We start from the raw sequence: 12,637 nt of genomic DNA, 5'->3' as shown, positions 1-12,637 counted from the left end.
AGTTTGTTTTGTCTCCCTGTGCTACATTGCTTCTTGCTACACACAATAAACTAATTGTGTGCAAAATTCTGCAACTCTGGCTCCGTGCCTCTGAAGGCTGCCTGCCAATGAAATCTCCTATACGAATATAACAACAAAACCGCTGCCTGTAGGCGAAATGCCAGTGTCTTGACATAATCTCTTGACCCAACATTATTATGGCAGCCTCAGATTGATTATCTCTACAACTCCTGTTTGATATCACCAACTGTGTGGGCAGATAAAATGTCATATCATTTATTAAAACAGCCTCCTTTTCCCTGCAGCCTGTCTTCTTATCTTTGTTTCTTCTTTACTCTTTCTAAGAGAGAACAAGATGGTTGTGTCACATACACAGCAGCACTGCAGTCTTTTGACGGCCTGATGATACTTACTGAGGGAAAAAAAAAAAAGACGTGGGAGAGATGGGGGGGGGAACTAAATTGGAAATCACTGCAGATCTTGACACAGTAGCAGTGCCACTTTTATGCAAATGTCAAAAAAATAATCTTGCATTAATAAGGTTTTTATTCTCTCCTATTCAAGTGTCTCTCTCCCTCTTTCTCAGTCCCATAGCAGTGTTTCTCTATCGTCCTCCTCCTCCCACCAAAAGTCACTGTCACTTAAAGGATTTGACAGATTGAAGCTTTTATCCAGATGTATAGTTGTCAAGTACAATGTCAAGCTTTCACCAGCACTTTAAATATCCCAACATACTGCAGAATCCCATAGGGATGTTAGGAGAGCGAAAACATCCACAAAGACTATATGACTTTGAAATAAAGTTTGTTGTGAAGTCTGTTTTCTATCTTGTTAACTTCCCCTTTTTTCCCCTCTCAGGTGCTGAAGTCTCTCCCCTGTATTGAGGGTCGCCCCGGTGCCACTCTGCCTCCCATGGACTTCAAAACTCTGGAGGAGGGTCTCCGAGCTGCACACGATGATGACATCACCACTGAGGATGTGGTGTCAGCAGCCATGTACCCGAAGGTGTTCCAAGAGTATAAGGAATTCACTTGTGAGTTTACAGACTTAATCATTTACCTCCGTATGTGGGTATTGATAGTGGTTTAAAGCTGCAGTGCGTCCATTTTTATGATTTCCGTGTTAACTACTGTAAAATTGTTATCGTTTTGCCTCTGTTTCATTGTCAGGAACAGAAATGACGTAACATTATCTGTATGCTGCTTCTGTGTAACCCTAACCCAGCAGTGCAGGTGTGGGTGAGGGCTTTAATCTCATCATGATGCACAAATCACTTGGGCTGGGCGATACCAGATCTTCCCACAATACACAGGGATGTGTTTGTGAACTTATTTAACAATGAATTGAAAAAAAAACTGACATTTGTTTATATTTAAGAGTTACACACCGGAGCTCTATTACTAAGAATTGACTAATTGTTTTTATTTTAAAAATGAATGAATGAAATATGCATCTAATCAAATTGGCCTAATTTTATTTTGAACAAGTCTGGGATCATGGCAGTTGTTTGCTAACACACACACACACACACTCGTTCTCATTTGTATTATTACTGAGGCTTGAAATTAGCACAAGGCAATCTTTAGTCAGGGACACTCATTATAGTTCAGGCAGTTGATAGAGATGTTCAGAACTGTTGGCACTTCAGGGTTTTTTTTCACAGGGGACACATTTTTCAGCTACTGGGAGGAATGTTGTTTAACCCGACAGGAGATTCCCCTGTCATTCAGAGGGCGAATTTACATAATTTACAAACGAGACCCCACAGCAGCATAAGCACTGGAGCTGGAGGGAGAAATCAGCCACAACCGCAAACTGCATTTTTAAGCAGAACATTCACAGCAGCAGCAGCAGCAGCAGCAGCATGTACAGGAGACAAGAGACGACTGAGGGTGAATCTTTCAAACGGGTCACTAGTCAGTAGTCAAACTTGACTAAAATGAGTTTCTCCATGCAGTAGCAATAATTAGCACTGATGAATCACTTCATGCTTTTACTTGTGAAGACATGTGAGCAATAAGATGTTTGGGGGTTTGTTTGTGTTCATTTGACTCAGATGTTGCTGTTTCTTTACTAAACACAAACCTGAACCTGTAAATGCCACCTTTAACTGGTAGCCCATGGGGCAAGACGGGCCCACCAGCATTAATATCTGGCCCGCTACATGAATTCAAAAACAAGATTGTTTTTTCTTTCTTTGTTTGCTTTTCTTCACAGAAACAACTAAGTCATGCAGAATTCAGAGCCTTTTACTCTGAAGCGAGATGAACTGAGTCAAAGAGCAGTCTTAAGACACAAGTAGCAGATTGTGTTCCTTTATTAAACTAACACATTTCTTTTATTTGCCCAATTTGTACAATATTAAATAGTTCAGAGTAGAAGAAAAAAGGTTAGTAGAAAAGAAACAGTTTTTGCCTGATGAAGATATGAAGTTTTGGCCGGTATTCAATTGCTTAGAATTGCCAACCCCTGTCGTAAACTACTGACACATGTAGATTTGTGTACATATTGACTATTGACAATTAATGTCACAATAACTTACTTGTTTTATTATTCATAGCTACCTTTGGCCCAGTGGACTGCCTCAGCACCAGACTGTTCCTGGATGGACCCAAGATCGCTGAGGAGTTTGAGGTAAACAACTTCAAGCTGAGCATGAGCTCGACCCGATGTAACATACAGCAACAGACAAGCGATATTTAGCAGCTCTTGTATACGTCCAACATGGCGGCCATCGAAGACAGCTGTCTTATGATTGGGCTGCTGCTTCCATTTTAAGTGACTTGCACCACGGAGCTCCCCCGTCATTAGACGCCTTTGCTAGATAGCCATTGTTCTTAGAAAACTACAACAAGTTTGTTGATAGGTTTCCTGTCGCTCTGCATACATCATCCAGGTCATTGGTCTGAATGGTTGTAGGTCTTCATCTACGTCTGTTGGTCACGCCTCTTGAAAGTGGGAGGTGACGGTAGCTCAGCGGTAGAGCGATTTGTCTTTCAACTGGAAGGTTGTCTCCTCCAGTTTACATGCGGATGTCTTACACCCATGTTGCTCCTGACGGCTGTGCTGTCGGCATGTGAATGACTATGAAATATGTGTGATCGAAAAATGGACTCCTGTATGAATGTGTCAGTGAATGGGTGAATAGCAAAACTGTAGTGTAAAGCAGTTTTGAGTGGCTATTGATGCTAGAAAGTGTAAGAGAAAGAGTATGAGTCATATGTTATGGTGTCAATATACTGTATTGGTCAATGTTCAATTCATGATATGTACACTTTTGGTTACTGGTCCATTTGAACCGGATGTATATAGAATAGAATAGAATAGAATATATATAAAAATGAGTCTGGTCAGTGACTACACACGGAAACGAGTTGAAACTAAATTTAGTTCAGTGCCTTTTTTGTTTAAATGAAGCTGTTTGTTTTTTTTCACAATTTCTAAATTATTCCTAGCACCTTTTTTGCAGGGCCACACGGTGGAGTAGTGGTTAGCACTCTCGCCTTGCAGCGAGAAGACCCGGGTTCGAGCCCCAGGTGTAACAAGGGCCTTTCTGCATGGAGTTTGCATGTTCTCCCCGTGTGTGCGTGGGTTCTCTCCGGGTTCTCCGGCTTCCTCCCACAGTCCAAAAACATGCAATGTGGGGATTAGGTAAATTGAACACTCTAAATTGACCATAGGAGTGAGTGTGAGAGTGAATGGTTGTTTGTCTCTATCTGTGTGTGGCCCTGCGATGGACTGGCAAACTGTCCAGGGTGTACCCCGCCTGTCGCCCGATGTAGCTGAGATTGGCACAGCACCCCCCGCGACCCTCTGGCGGAGGATAAAGCGGTAGATGATGACCTTTTTTGCATTATTTACTGTAAAATGTGCAAATAACAGGAAAACAAAACATGTTACATACACCCAGAAAGCAAGTGTGATATTGGATGCAAATAATACATTTAATCATCGATTTAGCACTTGTTCCATGACTTTTCCATCACTGCAGATGGCGTAGGTTTAATACAGTTTGGTGCAGAGGCACAGTGAAGTGCTGATAACACAGTAGGGAGGACAGAGATATTAGCACTTAATCAAGGCAGCTACAAACAGCATTTCTAATCCCTCAGGCAATCAGATCGGCCCGCCCGCACAGGCACATCAGATTCATTTTGCCATATGATGTTTGAGAACAGGCCAGGGGAAGCCACTGAGGGCCAATATCTCAGGCCAGAAAGTAACTGTTATGGATTTCTGAGGCGTTTGTATGATGATATCGTTTGTTCTCCAACAGCGAGGCATCTCAAAATGAACTCCATTGAAGCAATAAAACAAACCAAAGTGTGAATGCAACAACCTCAACGAGACAAAATATAAAAATGACGTGTTTTGAAAGATATATAGCTTCTCTTTAACTCCAAACTGTCACATAAGCAGAATTTTGCAAGCTGTAAATTTGTTGAAACATACATGCAAATCCAGTCAGGAGAAATAATTAAGCACTTCTGCTGTGCTGATTGAAAGATTGTGCCATGAAATGAGACAGTTGCTGAAAAGATGCCGTTTTATCCAGGAGATGCAACATAAACAGAACATTGCAGGAGAAGACAGGAGAAACCAGTGATGAGCAAAACTCAAAATAAAATGATAATTCCGAGTGAACGGGGAATTTCAAATAGATTATTGAAACCACTGACAATAATCAGGGTTCCCACGGTAATGAAAAACTGAAAGGCTGTTTTCCAGCCCTGGTTTGGAATTAAGTGAATGTTTTGGAAAGGTTTTTAATCAGGGATGGCCTGATCTGATATCAAATATATCACATATAAGACTCCAAGCTAAGATAAGCGTGTTATTTTCACTCATGAGTGAAGTTATCAAGCTCTAACAGGATGATAATCTGCAGAAATGCCAGGCCTAGTGCATTTTTAATAATGTGTGGCTTTTGAATGACAAATATAAAATGTGGATATTCCAAATTCCATGTTACATTTTTGCTACAAAGCCTGTGATAGGGCTAGCGCATCAAAGTAAGAGCCTCATTACTGGGCTCTATGGTCACTATGGGGCCAGCCTTTGTTAAACTAGTTAAATTGAATCATGGAAGTAGGTAAAATATTGTGGAAGTTTGGAAAATGAATTGGTAAAAATATGTGGGAACTTCCAATCACCCTTATAGGAGATGTGAAATGTGGATATTTGTATTTTTATTGTTGGATAAGTAAAGGAGGATTCTGTCAGTTTTAATTACAAACAAATTTTCAGTTATACAGCTCTAGCACTGCTCGACTGAAATTCCAAAGCTTGAGAATTTATAGCGAAACAGGATTTTTTGTTTTTAAATAGAAGATCTAACATATAAAAACGTTGTACTCAGTTAAAAGTGAGTGGTACACTGTGATGAATCAATGTAGAAAATGTATGGAATCGTTTTTTTAACTTGACAAATTACATTTCCTGGACTGGTCTGATTGCCTTTGCTTCTAGTGTAGAAAAGTTTATAAATTCATCCTTAGATGCACATATTCTAAACAGATATTCTGGAGTTAGAACACAACTTCTATGCCTTTATATCTTCCCGTGGGTCTTCTGTATAGGAGTGAGCTGATTCAAGCTATGTATCCATATCGGTCCGATTTGGGCCAAAGTCACTGGATCATATATCGGAAAAAGAAAAAAGTAAAATCTGATATGATATGAAAACATACGTAAATGCTTTGTTGTTGTTCAGAAACATGTCCATCACCGCCATCATTTGACCAGGATGTGACCGAGAACTGCGAATGTCTGCCACGCTGTCGGAGCATTATGTTTTGGAAATGACTACAAATGTCTTATCAACAGCATTGTTGATAAAAAAGGTTGTGACAGCTGTCCTCATCTTCTGTCCTCATCCAAACATTTTGAGGACCTTTTAGCTGACTTGGTTCCGTTCTTCATGGCTCTTCTGTTTGCCAGCCCAGTGATGACAACTTGGCCTCAGATTTGTAGAGCGATTGCCCCAACAAATCCTCAACATCCATCGATCAGCCTCTTGCCTTCCAGCCGTGCTTCTGGCAGAGAGTGAACCATTCTGCATGTGTTGCCCTCTCACATTCCTCTTCATGTAATCCTTCCACTCTGCTGGTGTGGATGTTCTTGGTGGCCTCTGATACCAGGAGGATGTCAGGCCTCAGGTTGTGTCAGTGTGCCATGAAGCTGCAGTTGGCTGCCTTTCTTGTGCAGCTGCCATGACCTCTGATGGTTTCTGCTGCTCACTTGTTTTGACCACAGTGACTCTCTGTGTTGAGGCGCGTGCTTGTGTCTGCAGCTGCTGATTCTTTGGGCATCTGCAGTGGGATGTAGCACATGCCAGTCCTGCCTTAGAGCTTTTGGGCAGGAGCCTAGGATGTGTTCCAGCGTGCTCCTCTTTGCTGAACCACCTTGCCTCAGGTAAAAAGGTTTGAAGAATTGTGCAGGACATTGCTCTGTACCTGGATCAGGATGGTTCTGCATGCCAATGTTTGGCAGTCCGTGGCTTATTTCCATTTTCTTCAGCTCCATGCTGGCTCTTACCCACAGCTTTATGATCCTCTTGTCCTCAGTCAGTGTCCTATATAAGGGGTATAACAAAGTTAAAAAGAAAAATGGGTCATGCTAATTTTGCACTCTCTGTTTCTGTAGAGAGACTCGGGAAATGTGATCATTTAGGAGTGCGAGCAGCGTAGGTCTCAGATAGCTTTGTGTCTAAAAAGGACAAAACTCTGCAGTGTTCATGAAAAACGTTTTTCTCCCGACATACTGTTTATGCCAGATGTTTTAAAATCTTCTTTAGGTTCTGAAATGTGATGAAAGACAATGTTGTGCTTCTATCATTAATTTGAATTGCATACATTTCTTATTGTACGCAACCAAAAATATTTATGTATATACTTACTACAGTATTGTATTAACATAGTGCACACTGTATGGACACAGCTTCAGTCTCTGTGTTTGCATGTGCTTGTGTCATGAGTTACAGAAGGCAGTTGTAGAAATGTTGGTTTTCCCATCATGTTATAACAAGGTTATAACATGATGCATCTTATGTGTTTTTTCTGTGGTGCATCCCTGTATTTTACCTTCAACTAAGTTAAATATGGGACAAATCCATTTTTTTTCAAATGTAGAGGCAATGAAGTGTAAAAAAAAAAGATGATCAGTAACATCAATGTGAAGGAGGAAGGAGGTGTTTGATTCATTTGTACAACTGAAAGTACCAGGGCATGTTAACAACTGAAGTGTATTTTCACAGAAACAGGAAACTTATACAACAGCATCATTAACACAGGGTTCACATCTTGGTTGACCTCAAATTCAAGGACTTTCCAGGACCAGTTCCCTCAAATTCAAGGAACAAAGGTGCTGACACAGCCTAAGATGGGAGGGCAACTTGTAAGAGTAACCAACAAGCGCGACATTGACCTAAATATCAACTTAACTTCTTTCTCGCACTTTCTATCACCCATATAGTGTGATTTTCAAAAGCTTTCAAGGGCCTTGAACATTTTTTTTCAAATTCACAAACTTTCAAGGATTTCAAGGACCCATGGGAACATTGTTAACAAAAGGTCAGCGATTCTTGTCAACTTATTTTTGTTTTGAAGTTTAGTTTAGATGATTTAGATGATTTAGATTGACATGGTAGTGATAGGGCTTGGAGACAGTGGCTCTGTCTAAAAGACAGGAGGTGGAGCTGGAGATGTCAGAGCTGAAGACACCAAGATTTTCAATGGGAGTAACCAGGATGGACAGGATTAGAAATGAGCATATTTGAGGGACAGCTGAGGTAGAAGGGTTTGGAAATAAAGTAAGAGAGTCAAGGTTGCGATGGTTTGGTCATAATGCACAGAAGCGATTGTGATTATATTGGACAAAGGATGTTGAAGATGGAGCTGCCAGGCAAGAGGACAAGAGGAAGACCACAGAGATGGTTTATGGATGTTGTGAAGGAAGACATGAGGACAGTTAGTGTAACAGAAGAGGACACAAGGGACAGGACAAGATGGAGGCAGATGATCCACTATGGCGACTCCTAAGGGGAGAAGCTGAAAGAGGACGTTTAGAAGCCACACAATAGGACAAATATTTTGCAATATAAATTTTTGCAATATTATATTCAAAATATTTTTTGCTTTTGAATAAAAACATGCACAAACCTGGAGAAATATTCAGTTGAGACAGTCGATTGTTTCCTTAATTGACGATATTTTTATTCATGAGGCTCTTTCTGCATCTTTCTGCCAGCATTAGTTCCAACACACATTTGTTTTTCTACATCCTTTTCTTTTTAATATTTTCTCATTTCTGTCATTATGAGGAAGGGGGATTGTTTGATTTCCGGCTCTGTTAGTGAATTGGCCATGTGTCCCTGGGCAAGATACTTAACCCCACGTTGCTGATGTGTGATAGAAAATGTGCTGCACATACAGTAGATGTGCTGTATGAATGTGTGAGTGAATTGGGGTTATGTTAATGGCTGAATGGCAAAATTATAATGTAAAGCAGCTTTGAATAGTCACCAAGACTAGAAAAGTGCTTTATAAACACGGACCATTCACCATTTATACAATATTATTGCTTATCATGATAAAAACACTTACAGTAAGTTAATCTGGATAATTGTTAATGGTGAAATACATTAATATTTCACATGAGAGCTTTAAAAATCCTGTCTAACACACAGTCCTTTTTTCATTTTTATTTTTCAATGTGCTACAATGGGGAGCTGCATCTTGACATTTTTCATTTATTATTTTTCACAAAAAAATATGGATCAAATCTGTGATCCAAGCACAAATAGAAGCCTACGCCTGTTTACATTTAAGAAACTTAGAAAATCAGATTAAATTTTTTTAACTTATTTTGGTCAGGATAATCGTGGCTGGAAATGTTGATGTCGTCCCATGACTAGGTGCAGGCGCATGTTAAATACTAAAGTGGGAGACATGGATGTGGAGCACTAGTTACCTGCTGTATTATTTACAGAGAATTTAACTCATAACTGACAATCTTTCAATTTCCCACAAGATACTCTACGTTAGACTTGAATGCGATATATTCATAACTGTAGTTTATATCAACAACCAGTAAATACATTCTCCAGCTGTTTTCTTCTTAGCCTCATTTGTTGCTGTTTATCTTCATCTGTTAAAACAATTTGAGACACTCGGCTCTGTTTCAGTCACAGTAGGCGTCAGTCAGTCATCACCACATAAACAAAGTCGCCCCTGTTGTCATGATGATGTGTTTTTCTCCCCAGATCTGGTCCAATTAGTGTTCTGTGAGTTGTTTTCTTTCTTTCTTTCTTTAACTGTATGTGGGACAGTTGATCTGGTGGCTGTATCATAGAAGTATTTATTAAATGTCGATGCATTTAGGCCACAGTTGGTGACGAGACTGTATCCCATGAGTTTCTAAAACTCTACACCACTTTAAGAGATTATTTTTAAATGAAGTGTGGGTGTGTCAGCTCTTCTCAGAGCCATCAGACATGGTAGCTGTTAGGTGTCAGTGAAGGCCCATTTCTGTTTCTAATGCAATGCTTATCGCAGTAGCTATAGTGACGAGGAGCCCCGAGGAGAGGAAATAACACTGAGCAGCCAAAGTCATTTGGTGCATTTTTAAATTAGTAATGTTAACGTTGTATAGTGCCAATTTGCTACATCCATTATCTTAAGGTACCTTCCAGTGTTATAGAGAGAAGAGAAAACCCAACATTTCACACAATGAGCGAGCTCTAGAGCATCAGTGGCATCAGCAGACGCACATCGGTGCATCTGCCTTGACCCGGTGAGGTGAAAAGAAAAATGGGGGGACAGAGGAGAGGTGAGGGGGAGACAGGAGAGAGAGACCAGGGGCAGATTTGTAACAGTTCCATCAGTTGTGATATTTTTTATAGCAAAAAATGATAATGATTTCAGTTTTAATCGTAGCATAATAATGATGACAATACTTTGACTACTACTACTACTAATAATAAAAGCCTTGCAGCCCAGGAGTCACAGGTACTTACAGAATGAGTGAGAAAAAGCACAAACTCTGGGAGAACAAAGAACAGTGGAAAAGCCTTTGCGGTTGTGACTGTGAGCCTTGGTATTTTGTGCTAAATCTGAAGTGACAGCAGCGAAATACAGCACCTGTCCATTACACCTGCCTCTGCAGCACTTTAACAACACTGTGTCTGTGAAACAAAAGCTCTTTTTTGAGCTCTTGGCATCAAATGTGCAAAGCACACAGTGGGAATGTTCATCAAAACAAACCCAAGCACAAAATCCTTTTTTTTTTTCTCTGTGTGTTGATGTTGGAAGTAGATATCAAGTTTTTCCACTGGAATTGTTTGGTATTATCGAGTTTTTCAACAAAGTAAGATGCAGATTCAACATGTGTTATCGGTGAGACTTGAAGATTCCTCTTGATGATCTCACCGTGGTTTCTTTCTATGTAACTTCAGTTGGACTAAACAGTTTATGCTGAAACAGCCCACATGCATACACAGACAAACACACCTACACTGGTGTGACAACTCTGTCCATCACTGTCACTCCCCCACACATGCACACACACACACACATGCACACAACACCAACAGAAGGAGAAAGCACATCGATCTCTCTAACCATGTGCCGGTGACTCAATATGATGTTAATCATGTTTGACGGAAATATGAACGGACACAGTCAGACACACCCTGTCAGTGCTAGCGTGCACAGACACATAAACATGAATCATCACGAGTCATCAGGAAAGCCATGATGTGAACCTTGTTTCTGTCAGAGACAGCAGATCCAGATTCCCACAAAAAAAAGGTTATTGTGCTTTAGCGAACTCCTTAAAAAAACCATGGGAGGGCCACATAAACGCTTACACAGCAGATTTATCATAGCGACATGGTGCATGTACGTCATTTTGGAAAGGAGGAGGGGAGGCGGTGTGGTTTGACAGAATCAGTTTATCTAGTTTGTTTTTGGGAGCGTTTAGGGACAAAGTCTTTGTTAAAAATGTGTTTTTAACACCTCAGCCATTCTCAAAATATGTTCAGCAGCAGATGGGTGTGTGGAGCACTGCAGTGGTCGGAATAAACTGCAAAAAAAAAAAAGTTCATTTTAAATGTGTTTAAATATGTTATAGAGGATGTGAATCTAGAGGCGAATTACAGTAAGTGAGATAAAACCAAGGTTAGAGCTCCTTTGAATTTACTGAAGCAGCTTGTACATGAGATTCATTTTCTCCCACCTGCACACTGAGGTTTAATTTGTGTTTTTTAAAGACACAAAAGTGTGTTATTAGTTAAATCGCATTTCCTAAATTAAAAATGAACATAAGTGTGCTGTTGATTTGTCCCACAGTACTATAATCAATTGGACTGGAGGAGCTACTCACGGGTGTTATTATTTAAAAAAAAAAAGTGCAGATGGAGGTGAAATAGGTTTTTTTTACACCTTGGGAATAAACATTATGTTTTGTCTTATGAAGTTTAATTAGCGGTGGCCGTACAGTTACTTTATCATTGATCTAAATTACAGTATATGCAGTGAATAATTTACTTTTACTACACAGCCATAAATCCTTATTTATATACTTATTGTAACAGTATACGATGACGATTAGCATTAACAGCTTGAGTCTTTGTGTTAGCATGTGCTGTATTTTTCCTTGGACTGGGCTAAATATTAAAAGCAATTAATTGGACTAAACCATAGAGGTGGAGAACTGTAAATAAAGTATCAGTAACATCAGTGTGTGTGAGGCAGGAGGAAGTGGTGTATGTTTATTTTCAGTCTATACATATGTGTGTGTGTGTGTTTAAACAGCGTCATCTACAAAAGGTTTATAGATTTTGTCAACTCTTTAAAGAGACGTGTAATGTACTTTTTCATGGTACCAGTTTTGAGATGTAGCTTAGAAGCGATGCATTTGGGGGAAGAAAAAAAAGGCAGTTTTGTTTTTTGTTTTTTTTTAGCAAAGAGCTGGCAGAAGCCTGATTTTTATTTTATTTTTTTTTAACACAAGCTGTTGAAAGGTTCAGTGAAGAGGAAGCTGGAGAAGGAAACGGAGGGGAGATAAAGATTGAGTGCCAGAGACAAAACAAAGGCATGCAAAGAAAGGTTTTGTTACCAGGTGGAGAGAAAGGGAAATAGATGAAGAGTCAGCACCCAGAGAAAGCAAGGCAGAATGAAACTGAGATCAATGCATACCTGCAGCGACGTGTATTTTTGGTCTTTGCTCAGAGACTTAAGTCTGGAATATCAATGTCGCGATGTCAACGTGGGAAATGAACAGGCTGAGCGGGGGGACGAGGGTGAGGAGGAGGGAGACAATGGTTAAAAAGAGAAAACCGAGGCCCATAGACACAGATGAGGTGAACTAATATTGGCATGAGAGATGGACTGGCACCAGAAATGTGTAGAAAAATAACACTACCAAATAGAAAGTGGTGACACATGGGAGGACTGACAAAGAGAGCTACACAAAGTTGGACAAATGGAAAAAGAGAAAAATGAGTTTGGGACTGGTGAGACGAGAGATTTGAGAAGAGGCGTGAGATAAATGAGGAAGTACAATGGTCAGTGTCGAGGGAGAGACGAGCAAGACAAACGCGGCAGTGACCAGAATTGATTAGAGGGAAGAAAGAGGC

The 12,637-nt window shown here is 40.2% G+C and overlaps 1 protein-coding gene across 1 annotated transcript in view; it reads left to right on the top strand.

Moving 5' to 3' along the window:
- Positions 1-12,637, top strand: part of LOC131457184 (pyruvate carboxylase, mitochondrial-like) — a 329,828-nt gene that overhangs the window by 308,902 nt on the left and 8,289 nt on the right. The window contains exons 23-24 of the mRNA XM_058626042.1: positions 859-1,033; positions 2,561-2,634. Coding sequence (XP_058482025.1) covers positions 859-1,033; positions 2,561-2,634 — 249 coding nt within the window. The remainder of the gene's footprint in view (positions 1-858; positions 1,034-2,560; positions 2,635-12,637) is intronic.

The sequence above is a fragment of the Solea solea genome, chromosome 3 (assembly GCF_958295425.1).
Source record: "Solea solea chromosome 3, fSolSol10.1, whole genome shotgun sequence".
NCBI classification, from domain to species: domain Eukaryota; kingdom Metazoa; phylum Chordata; class Actinopteri; order Pleuronectiformes; family Soleidae; genus Solea; species Solea solea.
Note: the sequence above shows the minus strand (reverse complement) of the source record. Positions and strands in the feature narration are given on the sequence as shown.